Source organism: Cyprinodon variegatus, unplaced genomic scaffold (genome assembly GCF_000732505.1).
Source record: "Cyprinodon variegatus isolate N-32 unplaced genomic scaffold, C_variegatus-1.0 Scaffold771, whole genome shotgun sequence".
In the NCBI taxonomy this organism is placed as follows: domain Eukaryota; kingdom Metazoa; phylum Chordata; class Actinopteri; order Cyprinodontiformes; family Cyprinodontidae; genus Cyprinodon; species Cyprinodon variegatus.
In genome coordinates this window covers 316,863-330,666 of record NW_015151224.1, presented here as the reverse complement: position 1 = coordinate 330,666, position 13,804 = coordinate 316,863, and the positions used below count along the sequence as shown (strand labels likewise).

Here is a 13,804-nt window from a genome sequence, read left to right as displayed (position 1 = left end):
CAGAGTGTTGTTCAGCATGGGGGTGAGTAGAAAATGAAGGCTAATCATGTTTTGGGTGTACTATTCCTTTAAGGGCTGCTGTCTTTCAGTTGTACTCTGTCTAAATAAAGGGACTCAGGCTGAACAATAAAAAAACATATCTCTTTGTCGTTTATCTACAATTTAATAGCATTCATAGCTCAGTGTATGGCACAGAGTTTAACGTTTCCTAAGAAAAAATAATCTAATAAATAATTCAACAAAGCATAAAAAAATAGAATAAGTTTCACAGCTTTTGATGATAGTTGAAACTAAAGCCTTGAGATGGACAGTTTCAGCTTATGACAAACATGATTTTCCTTATTAAACAGATGCAGCAATGCAGAATGTTAAATGAAACCTTGGAGGTCATTTCTAAACAGTGGTGTTATTACATAGTCTATCCACTAGGGATAATTTGTGCAATAAAAAAAGGCAATTTTTCTTAATATGTCTTTTGTTGTAAAAATACTGAGTTTAAAATATTTCAATAAATGAGGAAACGTCCAGACATTAAATATGTTTCCATTGAGCTGGGCTTCAGCTACACCTACTGAAATACTGATTTATGTGCAAAATAGTGAATATCAAGTTACATATCATTTCCAAAACATTCTTTAATTGTACGTTTTGGGACTTGGCTGATTTTGAACTTCTCTATTTCTTGTTAAGGTACCAATGTCCTCAAACAAAATAAAGGGCTGTTCCACAGCATTGGCCTTGGTGATTTTAACGGACATTCAGAGAACAGAGCTGTCCTCTGTAGATCGTTCCCACAGCACACGACACGTTCTTCTAGTCCTGTTTGAGCGCCCCGCCGCTGAGGGTTCATGCTGGGATTTCGTTTGTCCTTTAATGATGCATTCCTCATGAGACTCAGACTCACTTTTCCCTGAGTCTGAGTCAACAGACTCACAGCAGGGCGGATTTGTGTCTTGTGATGTCCTCACACCGTTGCCATTTGCATGCTGCTCCCCATTCACATCTTTGTCAGCTTTGCTATCTTGGGAGTGATGTTGAGGAAACTCATTTGGCTCTGTGTGGCTGTTTGCTTTGTCCGAACAAAGTTCAGGCCTCAGATTTTCTTCAAGTGTTTCTAAAAGGTTTTGTTCACAGGTTGCAGGAGTTTCATCTTGGTTTTGCTGACTGTGATTCTTCCAGAAGGCGGCAGAGATCTGCTCCAGCTCAGAGAGCAAAGGCAGGCTGATGTCCAGGTTCATAAGGAGGTTGTCCAGCCACTCCTCCAGCTTTGAAAACGAGGGTCTGAAAGGAAAACATCTTCATTTTTTACACCTGTCTTTCTTTTTTCAATTACTAATTTTCATAAACCTCCAACCTTTTTAATGATATAAAACTAAATGCCTTATTGAAATGTAATGCATGTTCTTTTAAAACTTTCTATTTTTTTTTCCTTATATTTAAATTTACAGAAGTAAGCCTCTATTTAATGGAAATGTGTTTGAATCATAAATAGATTAATTATAATTTATCTTAATGACTATTACATTAGAAGAATAGCATTTCTTCATCTGAAAAACCTTTAGAAACTAAGAATGATGTTATAATATCATGACATTGAAAATAAGTCAACATTTCAAAAGTGTATTTGTCCTTCATTTGAGGATGTAAATAAAACGATCAGCCAAAGGAATGAGCGGTTTCCCCTTAAGATAAGATAATAAGATATAATGCACTTGAAACAAAATGAAAGTTTGTATTTTCTAATTGTAAACATAAATCATCTTGATCCATTGGCTTACCTCCTCAATTTAAACGGAAATAAAATGTATTTCTAGAAAAAAAAGACCAACTTATGCTTCATTTTATATCTGCTCTTCCTCTGACTACATATTAAACAAAATATTGCACCATCCTACCGTTTATCAGCATCCATGTCACAGCAGAGGACAGCCAATGGCAGGAAGGCAGATGGACACATTGGAGGGTAATACTGCTGCATGAAACCCTCCACATTGAGTCCAAAGTTGTTTGTTCGGGGAAGGTAGTCAGGATCAGCGCTCACTCTGCCAATAATCTGATGACAAAAAAAGAAATCCATAAGCAGATGCTATTATAGATACCTATCTTATGCAATAAGACTGGTAAAGTCCATTTAATTCATGCTCAAAGAGGGTAGTTGTTAGACACACTAATACTTTAGCCTCTTATTTTTTTGGTTCCAATTTTTATTTCAAACAGTTTAGGATATGAAAATGCAAAATTTTTTTAGAAAATCAGAGAACTGCATGTTACCATTGCAAATATATTTATAGAAATATAGAATTGTTTAGATTCAGGGGTGGCTAACAAATTCTGCAGTTTTTACGCCAAGCCCCTCCAGAAGCAACTGGATTTTGTGTTCCCCTGTCGGTTGTCATAGTTTTGGTTTTGTTCAAGTTTTATCACTGAGTTTTCATTGGTCTTATTTTTCATTCTTGTGTTCTAGGTATTCATGATTGTATTCTTAGATATTTCCTGTTTGCCCTCTTGCTTCAGTCTCCTTTTCCCTAGCTCCCTTGTTGCCCCTTTCCACACCTGCTCCCAATCTGCTAATTAGCCTGGTCTTTGTTTCTGTCTCCCATATAATCTCCTCCTGTGCAGTTACTCTTGGCTGGTTTGTCGTCATTACTTTGTCCCCTTTTTATTGTGAGTATTCTTGGTTTTCAGGATTTCTGGATTTTTTGTGGATTTATGTTTTTGGATTTTTGCTTTTGTTGGACTTTTGGTTAATTAAACATTCAAGAAACCACCTTAAGTTTTGTGTCTATATTTGGGTCCTGTCAAAACTCCACCCCCATTGTGACATCGGTGTTAGTAGCCTCCCATTACTTCCTGATTATAATTTTTTTTTTTATTCAAGTCAATTTATTTTATTTATATAGTGCCAATTTACATGTCACCTCAAGACACTTTACAGAGACAATTCAAACAGATCATAGAGTCAGATTTGTTAAAGTTTTCTGTCTAAGGAAAACTGCTGATTACACTTATTGACTCGACAGCAATCCCTTGCGCATGTATGTAGCGACAGTGGAGAGGAAATCTCCCTTTGAACAGGAAGAAACCTGCAGAACCAGGCTCAGTGTAAGCGGCCATCTGCTGAGGCAGACTGGGGTTCAAGGAGACAGAAGCAGACATAGAAAACAAGCATAGAAGTACCTTATCAATAAAAACGTTCTATGTTAGAAAAGACAATAGTGAACTAGCTCCACAGGGGACTCATTCTGGGGAGGAAACAGTTCAGCAGATGAAATCCAAGCCAGTTGTCATGTTAAAGTGATTTTTATTATTATACATGACATTGACTGTGTCCTGGACAACTGTAAGGTCCTCATTGTTTCCAATGAGAGATAAAATGTATGCATCACTAAAAAGTTTATTAGTTTTATATGATATTATTTTCTGGGTAACATTATGCTTGTTTTAATTATCTTTTTAATGAACAAAAATGAACAAAATTGTAGGGTAGCAATAAATAATTTTTGAGTAGTTCTCCCCCTACAGGACCTTTTGAAAATAGCATCACTGTAATCACTGGACACCCTCCACGAGCTGAGCATCTCAAAGCTAAAGCGCCATAGTGAGCCTTTTAGTGCTCAGTTTCTGGTTTGGGGAGAAAACCTATCAGATCTCAGGTTTCACATTAAAAGTTTACAGGTAAGAGAAAAAGAATCCAAGAAAAAATCTATTCTCAGGTCCTGAGGATAAGACCTGCAATTCGTAAAACTCAGTCTAAAAAAGAAAAGTGACAGGATTCAAATTTCTATTTACATATGTTTTGTTTTTTTTCTACTTACAAAACATGCTATTCGGTCATAAAAAAAAAAAAAACTGGAACCAAAGTAACTCTATATACTCTAAAAACATGTTTATTCCTAAAAAGATAATGGCCTTTTCACAATATGGCCATGGTCCTCTGCCGCTGAGTTCAAAGCTTGACTAATCCATTTTGATCTGCGCTGTATAATGGAAAATAAAGGGATGCTGCATGTTTTTATGACAGAATGTAGATTTTTTAAACTCAAATATTTGTTTGGTTCATCAAGATTTCACTGAATTGTAAAAAAAAAAATAGCTAATATGTCACTTCCTAAGAACTGAGAGCTGATAACTTATATTGTAAGACCTTAGTTCTATATCCTAAAATGTACATCATCAATCTCTAAGCAGCTGGAAGATGCTCATCAAAACCAAATATGTGAAGAGGTTGGTAGAATTGTAAATTATCTAATGTAAACTAGTCTAAAGCTGTCTTTTCGCTGTAAACTGTTATAAAGTTTTTCTTTTTAATGTCTTCCTAAGGGGATTTATCCTCTCTATGTTAGTAATAAGAATATTCCTTTCTTTATACATATTGTATAAGGGTTTAACATGTTTTATTAAACCTTTTTGTCATATTTTTAACAGCATCTAGGTATAATATTTTATTACCACAAGGGGAGTAAGTCTAAGGTTGTGTTTACATAGAGATAGAAAAAAGCATAATAAAAAAAAAATAAAAAATGAATTCTGTGGCCCATTTTAATAGTGCTTGTTTTTGGTTTTCCAAAACATCACATCTGTTTAGAAACAGCACATAAAAGACAAAAAAAATCACATTTCATCCCAGTGAAGACAGGCTAAAGATCCCTTTTATGTACATTTTTTGTTACATTTTGAACTTCAGTTACTGGTAAACATCTATTAACAATTTCTAGGCAGTACTAATAATATTTCTATAAGTTCCAATTAAAAAATAAAGTTAAAAAAACATTTTATCCATCATATTTTTTCAGTAATACCATGTATTTTGGGTAATAAATTATATGTTTGGGCTTTAAATGAAGGTCTTACCTCACAGGTCATTATCCCAAAGGAGAATATGTCCACACGTTCATCATAGGTTTTCCCTAGAGGTCAAATATGGAAAAATAAGAGTTTTTTTATTCATTTTTTTCTATTTAGACCATGAAATTTCATCATTCATTGGTTTCTATCTTCTACATCCTACTGCACTCACCATGGATCATCTCAGGGGCCATCCAGTAGGGGTTTCCTACCACTGTATACCGTTTTCTGCGGTCAGGTTTGACTGACAGAGGCCCCTTTACGCTGCGTTCAAGAGACGAAGTTTTGCTGCTATTTCTTTTATCCATCACCAGCCTGGCAAGACCAAAATCTGCCACAACTACATTTTGGTTCTAAAGAGAAGTGAAATTAAGAGCTTTAGGATGTTAACTAAAAGAAGTGGCTATGTTTTTTGTGTTATTTAAAAGACTTAATAAAAAAAGGGAAAAACGTGAATAATTTTATAGCTTTTGTGTTTTAATAATATTATACTTTAGCTCTATATTTTATTTAATATCCAACATATTTGCATTTTATATTTAATGCATTTATTGAGGCTTATTGCTCACCTCTCTGACCAGACAGTTGTATGAGTTTAGGTCTCTGTGGATCACATTCATAGAGTGGAGGTATGCCTAAAGGAGAAATTATTAAATTAGTCATAACTTTTAATGCCTTTGAAACACCTTTACAGGAGTGTAAACATTTACAATGCCTCGAAATAGCGATTATATTTTTACATTAAAGCCACAATTCCAGGAATGTTATGCCATGCACAGAAACAAAAAGGATGTGTAATTGGGAAGTGGACAAAGATATGTATTTTTTAACGTTTTTCACCAATCAAAAACTGTGAAGGTTGGTGTTTTTTTGTATTTTGTCCTACTACTACAATCTTTTGTAGAAGAAGTCATTATTTCTTTTTTTGGTCCTACAGGTGTATGAACTAATTTTTCTTATGAAGTTGTCACTAATTTATGCTTGCTTGACATATTTTTAAACCTCTGAAGCCTTGAGAGATCAGAATATATATGGTATATTAAAAAAAGGGATTGATAACACATGTATACCACACGTTTCAGAATTTCAACTATTAGAGATAAAAACTAGATATTTTCTTTCCATGTTACAGTGATTTGCTATTTTATTTTTACAATAATAACAATTCTGACGGTATGAAAACATTGACTAGGCACTGTGACACTCACCATCCCTGCTGCTATGTCTTTGGCAAATCCCACTCTTACATTCCAGGGAAAATCTTCATCCTAAAAAACAAAAAAAAATGTTTAAATCCTCTGTGTTTGCAGGGATAACAGAGATGGATTTTAAATTAGCTTGAAACTCACCATTTTCGCGATAGTTTCTCTGAGAGTTCCTCCTTGGATATATTCGGAGATAAAATGTATCCGTTTGTCTTTGTAAAACAATCCAATGAACTTGAGAACATTGGGATGGTCAAGACAGCGCATCACCTTTACCTGTGTAGATGGTAAAAAGTTGCAACGCAGATAAATGATAATAGATTCAAATATTAGACTTGATGTATTTTTTTTCCTGCTCCTATGTGACCTCTCCTTTTGTATAGCCACTTACTTCCTTTAAAAATGTCTTCTGGGTCTCTTCATCAAAGCGTATTAGCTCTTTCATCACCATCACCTCCCCCGTTTCTTGATGTGTTACCTTAATGTAAAGATTTTAAATTATGCTCAGTAGAAAAGTCTTGAAATAAAAGGTTGGAATAATTGGCTGCAGTAAAAGCACCTTCACAGCTTGACCGAAGCAGCCCTTGCCTAGCACCTCTCCATGGATGAGGTCTGATGGCCTGAAGATACGGTGTGTCCGTTCCCCTGGGTCCACCCGAAGAGACTCTGAGCGAACCATGTCTCTCTTTTGGGAAAGTAAAGACAAGGCTCCTGGAGACAGGGGACACTTATCTATGCTGTAGCTTCGCCTGGAAAACAGGTGGAAACTAAGACAAAAGAAATAAAAGAGTGATTGAAAGACAGAGCTCATCACTTACAGAACATTCCTGCTTCGTAACCATGTGTTTCCTTGATGCTGAGGTGGGGAGAGTGGCTCTTGTGGTTCCTCCGGTGTACTCGGCTCTTCTTCTAGACTTGGGAGATTACTAACTGAAGGGAGTTTGTCGTGGACACTAGAGTCGGGACTTCTGCTGTTATTTGGGGGATGATCTGGTTGGAGAGGGTCATGAGGAGACTGTGGATTGTGTTCAATGATGAGCTGGAGGGGTCTGCTTGTATCTTGGATCACACGCTTTATCTAGAGAAAATAAAGAAGCTTTGGTCTTTTGGCAAAAGACACTTTATCAAACAGAGGTAATATTATGATTGATATGAACCAGGTACCTCATCTGGGGATATGTTGCGGGCCGGGATGCCATTAACCTCCAAAACTTGATCTCCTCTTTGGACGGATGACAGCAGATCAGAGCTGAGGATAGCTGGGTCTAAACTGAAGCAGAGTTATAACCATTGACTGTGTCAATAAGAATATTTAATTAAATAAACAGTATTTATTGAAATTGTTATTAGTCACTTATGAAACATGAATGGGAAACTTTTTCTGGATTTTTATATAAAACCCAAATTAATTTTGGACATTATAAGTTTATACAGAAACGTCGAATGCCTCAGCTATAGAGACTCACTCTTTAACAGTGACGAGAAGCTTTTTTTCCAGGTTGTAATCAGCAGAAATTGTTAGGCCTCGTTGTCCAGTCGCAGTGGGAGGGAGAAACACTAGCGCCACCATGTGGGGTCTCTGTGTAAGAGACGTTGATCTGGCAGCTGGAACAACACCCTGACAAAAACACTGGCCGCTAAAGAGATGAAAGACAGTACAAATATTAGTCTGCTAAATCTGTGTCAGCTGACTTCTTTTATGTTTATAAATTGTTCATTTCTTCTTACTCACCAGTAAAGTCTAGACCGTTCAATAAGCATATAAGTGTCTCCATCTCCGATAACCATTTCACAGCTCATGCATGTGAAGCACTCAGGATGGTACTTTTGTTCTCCTGCAACCTGAAAAGATAACAAAACTGTTTTGTTTTTATATATCCTTAAAAGGTAATAGGTAAACGTGATTTTAGGTGATAAAACAGCAAAAATATTGTGTGGTTTTTCAGTTGAAGGAAAAGGAACATCTTTTTTTTATATTTTCTTTTTTAACAAATAAAAATGTGAAAATGTACCATGCATTTGTCTTCAGCCCTATTTACTCTGATAAGACAAAATAAATAGCCTATCCATTAGCTTCATGAGACTAATTAGAGACCAACTGTGAATGATTTCCTCCTGTTGTGTATCTTATTCCAATATTTCTTTGGAAATCGATGACCAGGATGGCCCAACAGGTTTGCTTTCATAAGCAGACCATTATTGTTGCCATAGGTCCCACTTGGTAATCTTATATGAAACTTTATTGGTAAGCATTTAGCGAGAAATATCTTCTACCATTTACACAAAGATGGAAATATAAGTAAGAAAGGAGAGTGCATATGAACTGAGGGGTGACAGAGAGATAAAGAGAAAAAGAGTGCATGAGCTATCTCTGTAGTTATGCTGCTATAGGCTTAGTCTTCTGGAGGACATGGGGACCCCTTTTTCATCATTCTTTCTCATTCTATCTCTATTCTCCCACCATGCAGAATCTGTAAGTTTAATCTCTAACCTTCTGCTCTCTCTGCTTTTTCTCATAGTAGCTTCATCTGGTCTGTTCCTGTTTGGCTGTGACTCCATCCTGGAGAGAAATATCAGCTGTGCTGCTGCCATCAACACCTTTATTTATAGATGTTGGAGATCGGCCTGTTTTTTGGGGTACTTCTGTTTCTCTGACTGTGACTGGCTGGATGTGCTCTTTTCATCCTCTGACATGGGAGCTGGCTCGGAGCTCGTCTGCCTGGCTGTGTGTTTCCTGGACGGGGACACCTTCTACAGCTGATTTTTGTATCTCTGCTTCTGTCTCCTTGAACCCCAGTCGGCCTCAGCAGATGGCCGCTCACACTGAGCCTGGTTCTGCTGGAGGTTTCTTCCTGTTAAAAGGGAGTTTTTCCTCTCCACTGTCGCTACAAGCATGCTTAATGTGAGGGATTGCATTTGAGTCACTGAGTCGATGCAATCAACTGGTTTTCCTTAGATAGAAAACTTTGAATCAATTTGACTGTATGATCTGGTGAACTGTATAGTGCCTTTAAATGACATGTGTTACGAATTGGCACTATAGAAATACTGAATAACTGAATTGAATTAAATAGAGAGAAAATAAAACAAAACAGCAAAAACAGACAACAATACACTGGAAAAAAAACATCTCATAAGATTTACTTAAAAAGTATTTGCACGCAAATGATTTAAGTAAAATTTAATGCAGCAATATCAAGTAACACTTACTTGCCAGTATCAAGTGAATTTTACTTTCCAGACATAACAGTTGTGAAGATATTAAGTAACATTTACTTAATTACATCCAAGTTGTAAGTTAGATTTATTTAAACAAATTAAGTAAAGTGTGCTTGTTTTTCATAGGCACAAACAGCATTTTACTCAAAATTTTAAGTAAATCTTATATCCCTGTAATATTTGATGTAATGAAGTAATTAAGTAGATATTAATTATTTTCTTGTGCTTCACATATTGATTTACTTTGTTGCATTATATTACATTACTCACTAATATTAGGTAATCATTGCCAGTTTTCTTTTGATAAATGTAACCAAATAAGTTGAACCAACAGTCTATAAATTTAATATATATTGAACAGTTTATTTTTCATTTTAAACAGTTTAGAAAAGAAGTAAATACTCAATTTTGTTAAATTGCCCAATCTTTCATGGGTTGGCCAGAAATTTGACAGTCTAACTGGAATCCATCTTCTCTCACGCTTATCCAGTTGATGTCATGGGGGAAGAGGTGCCTATCTCCAACTTTCAATGGGCGAGAGGCGGGGTCCACCCTGGACAGGTCACTAGTCTATCGCAGGGCAACACAGACAAACAACCATTCACACACATACAGGCCAATATTAACCTAACAGTCATGTTTTTAGATTATGGAAGAAAGCCAGAGTACCTGAAGAGAAACCATGCATGCAAAGTGAGAACATGCACACTCAATGCAGAAAGGCCAGGAGTAAAACCCAGTACCTTCTAGCTGCAAAGCAGCAGTGCTACCCACTGAGCTACTGGGCAGCCCTCTAACTGCACCGTACTTTTCAAATATAGATTAACAAATTTACAACCCTCTGAAACTGAGTTTCAATATTCGTTACAGAAATATACTCGTATGTAAGGTCAAGAATATTTAACTTACACAAACATGCCCAAAACAACTTCTGGGTGAGGGTCAGAACAGAAACAGCCACTTAAACTCTGAGCCACAAAAAAAGAAAGTTATTCAAATGTACTGAACAGCAGAAGCTCTCGGTTATACATGCAAACTCCATGCATAAAGACCCCGGGCAGGGAAGCAAACCAGGAATCTTTTTGCTGAGAAACGATAAGAGGAAAAAAAGCTAAGAGCTAAGAGAAAAAAAAAAAGTTTCAAAATTAGGTCCATATTTTTAAAGAATGTTTTACAATTGGGGTGTTAAAATAGAGGGATAAGTGTCCTGAAGAAAGCATGACGACTGTTCTGCAGCCCCTTTGGACCACTGTCACCCAGTGGTAAAGTGCAGCCTAGTGGTTAAGGCACTGTGCTTGGAATCCAGAGGTTCTGAGTTCAAGCCCCACTCCCGCAGACTGACACTCTTGGTCCCTGATCAAAGACCCTTTACCCCACACTCCCCGGGTAACGCACAATACCAGCCCACTGCTCCCCAAGGGGATAAACACAGAGAGTTCATTTCATTGCTGTGTACTTTTGATAGTGTAAAGAAAATAAAAGCTGGAAAAAAATCATTTCAGTAAAACAGTTTTTTTTATATTAGCAGAGCACTAATTATGCTGAGAGTTAATTAGAGATAGTCTATTCATTCGGTACTGTTTAAGTATTCCATTCATAATCTGGAAGGGTCATTATATTTAATATAAAACTGGTTTTCTGCTTACTTTTAGAATGAAAAACATTTTATGTAAAAGATGCATAAACATTGAAAAAAAAACATGGCATAAAATGATTTTTTATAATATCTATTCTCCCTCCTAGAGATATTAGTAAGAGACAGGCCAGGTCTTTAGACTACTCAAGAGAGGGGGGAAATTTGACTCATAAAGAGCTTTAAATAAATCAAAAATGTCTGCGTCACACCTGCGACAAGCTCACTGCCACACACTGCTTTATACCTCTCAGGTCTCAAGTATTTTATTTTATGAACACCTATTTTAATTGGAAGAGACAAAGAGTGACTAGGATAAAGAGAGATAACTTACCTTTGTTTGCATATTTATTTCAGATGCAGAAATCCTTGTATATAAATTAAACACATCCAGCACTACTGGTAAGTCAGATATAACAGTATGTCATCAGCATATAATAAGACTTTATTTTTAATACCACTTCTTACTGTTAATTTTATATTAGCATTATTACAAAGGACTTTGGCCAGGGATTATATTCAATTGTTTGAGACACACAAGCTACAAGTAACAAATAGAGGATTTCAATCCAATGAATACATTTCTGTTTCAAAGAAAAAAACTGTATAAAAAACTGTAAACTGTATAAAAGGTAATTACACACCGCCTGGTCAAAATTTTTTTTTTTTTTTTTTTTTTTTTTTTAGCATTAAATGCAATCTTTGGAATAATAAATATCTAAATGTCTGAGTGATTTTGAAGGTAACTGACAGTTTTTAATAAATCAAGTCTGATCTTCTCAGATTAACATAGGTATTGTGTTAAGAAAGCATTTTTGCAAGGATTTTACTGTCAGAGCCTTTTATTTATAGATCACACCTGTGCCTCAAAGTTTGTGTCCTAGGTTCCACCACAGGCTTCACCATCTGCATGTCAGCATTTAACCACAAATGGTCCATGCAGAGCAATGCATGAATCTCATTTAGCATTTAAATGAGCCGACTGATCAGGTATTCAATGTTACCTATGGCAAACAAGAGAGTGGAGAAAAAAAAGCGCAGTTAAAATAAAGTGTTGGTGAGTGAGGTTAAGAGTCTGATAAATATGGCTGGTAGCCACAGTAAATAAAACGAAATGTTATTAATGACACCTTCAGAGTCTGATATATGGACTGATCAAAGAGCAGCGTGGAGCTTTTTGCTGAGCGTGATTTCTCAGATTTATAAATTTACTGAATTATTTTGTTCCTAAAAGCTGCTTTGGACAGTCGATCCATTCTATGAGATGTAATATGGCTAAAAGTAGTCCTGTTTTGCCTATGTTAGCTCATTCTATTCAGGTGTTGCCTAAATAGAATGAGGCGTTCAGGTGTAATACACTAACTGCGAAATGAAGCCTCATCCATTTTCCACAAATATTAAATATGAAAATGAATTGTGCTTATCACTCATAAATAGCTATGTTCTATGTACATGGATTCTATATGTATAACAGATTGGATATTTTTATATTTATATAAGTTTCCTGATAACCTTTCCTTTTTTTCTACATCAGACTTCTGCACACTGACCTCCTTATGCTTATTGCCTATGATGAACATGTAGTTTCCCTTCCACCAAGTCCACGTCTGACATGTCTTTCAGAGCGAAATTACTGACAAATTCAATCTTTAGAGCGTGGATCTCTCTTTTTAGTTTCTTAAACCTGAGTCACTCTCAAATATCTCCTCTTATGGAACAAAAAACATTTCTGCTTTTCTATATTCCATTGTCTCTTTCTTTTTCGGTTTAGTAGACAGTTTTGATCCAGTCTTAGCATTAGGCCTGAGTTTTGCTGAAAGTTTTGTAGGTTGATCAAAAAAAAAAGCTAAGTACAAAAAAAAAAATAGAAAAAAAATAGTGGAGCATCAAGTTCTCACCTTTTAGGGGTGTTTTAAGCACCATGAAAGTTAAAGAGACTAAGTTTAAAGTGTGCAGAGTTGGGAAACATTTCCTGTGGATGCTGTGTCTGCAACCTACGGATGAGCACAACCAGAGCATCACAGGCTGTAGTTGTGCAAACACAAGTAAGACTGCAAAACTGCTATTACAATAACAGAACTCCTATATCAGATAGTTATGGTCTTATTCTAATAGCTTATAGTTTGATGTCAGTATTACACAGTGTCATTTTAACTGTGCTGTGTCCCCTTTTACTGTACACCACTAGACCTCCAAAAACGCAGCCAATCCATTTCCTTGTTTCTAACCACCATCTACTTCTTGTCCAAATCAGATGAAAATTTTACAGCAAGACTCTAAAAGCCAGAATGCATTGCATAGGACTGGCCTTTGGGGGCCAGAGTGCTTCTGCAAGAAAGTTCTTATAATATTCTGTGAAATATGAGCTCATGTTTAATTCTAGATGCATGCTGGGTTGGTGGACCAAGGGAAGACTTGCTGAGTTGGTGTTAAAACCTTTAATGACTTTCAGGTCTTGTTTCCTTTTTTTGTTTCCTTTTTGCAGTTATGTCATATTTTGTGTTTCGTCTATCACATTAGCACCCAGAGAAAATACAAACTCTGTACTTGACTTGTGACTAAAAGTACAAGGCGACACAGTATTGTTTAAGATAGAAAATATATCGTTTTTTTCCCAAGAAAAGCTTTTTGGATGTTTTCTTTGTTACTCTAGGAGGATAAAGGATGTTTTTGTACCTGTTTCCTCTGAATTATCGTGGAGGAAAATTTTTCACATATCTAAAGGAAACCAACAGGACAGGAAGCGTATGAAGGTATTAATAGTTGAAAGCATTCTAACATGTGGTGCTCTTCATTGTGGTCACACAGTTGTCTATCAGTCGCACAACATGATATGACTTTTCAGGAGCATTAATTGATCTGAACATTTGTTGCTTTAAGAAAATCAATAAACTGAATATTT

The 13,804-nt window shown here is 36.0% G+C and overlaps 1 protein-coding gene across 1 annotated transcript in view; it reads right to left on the bottom strand.

Annotated features, from left to right (window-relative positions):
* Positions 1-152: 152 nt before the first annotated feature.
* The window catches only part of limk1 (LIM domain kinase 1), a 20,129-nt gene continuing 6,477 nt past the window's right edge, over positions 153-13,804 (bottom strand). The window contains exons 3-15 of the mRNA XM_015395983.1: positions 7,783-7,892; positions 7,517-7,687; positions 7,215-7,320; positions 6,869-7,128; positions 6,610-6,799; positions 6,442-6,528; positions 6,195-6,326; positions 6,054-6,113; positions 5,415-5,480; positions 5,018-5,198; positions 4,852-4,907; positions 1,896-2,053; positions 153-1,281 (exon numbers count right to left, since the gene is read on the bottom strand). Of these exons, the coding sequence (XP_015251469.1) occupies positions 759-1,281; positions 1,896-2,053; positions 4,852-4,907; positions 5,018-5,198; positions 5,415-5,480; positions 6,054-6,113; positions 6,195-6,326; positions 6,442-6,528; positions 6,610-6,799; positions 6,869-7,128; positions 7,215-7,320; positions 7,517-7,687; positions 7,783-7,892 (2,100 nt within the window). The 3' untranslated portion in view covers positions 153-758. The remainder of the gene's footprint in view (positions 1,282-1,895; positions 2,054-4,851; positions 4,908-5,017; positions 5,199-5,414; positions 5,481-6,053; positions 6,114-6,194; positions 6,327-6,441; positions 6,529-6,609; positions 6,800-6,868; positions 7,129-7,214; positions 7,321-7,516; positions 7,688-7,782; positions 7,893-13,804) is intronic.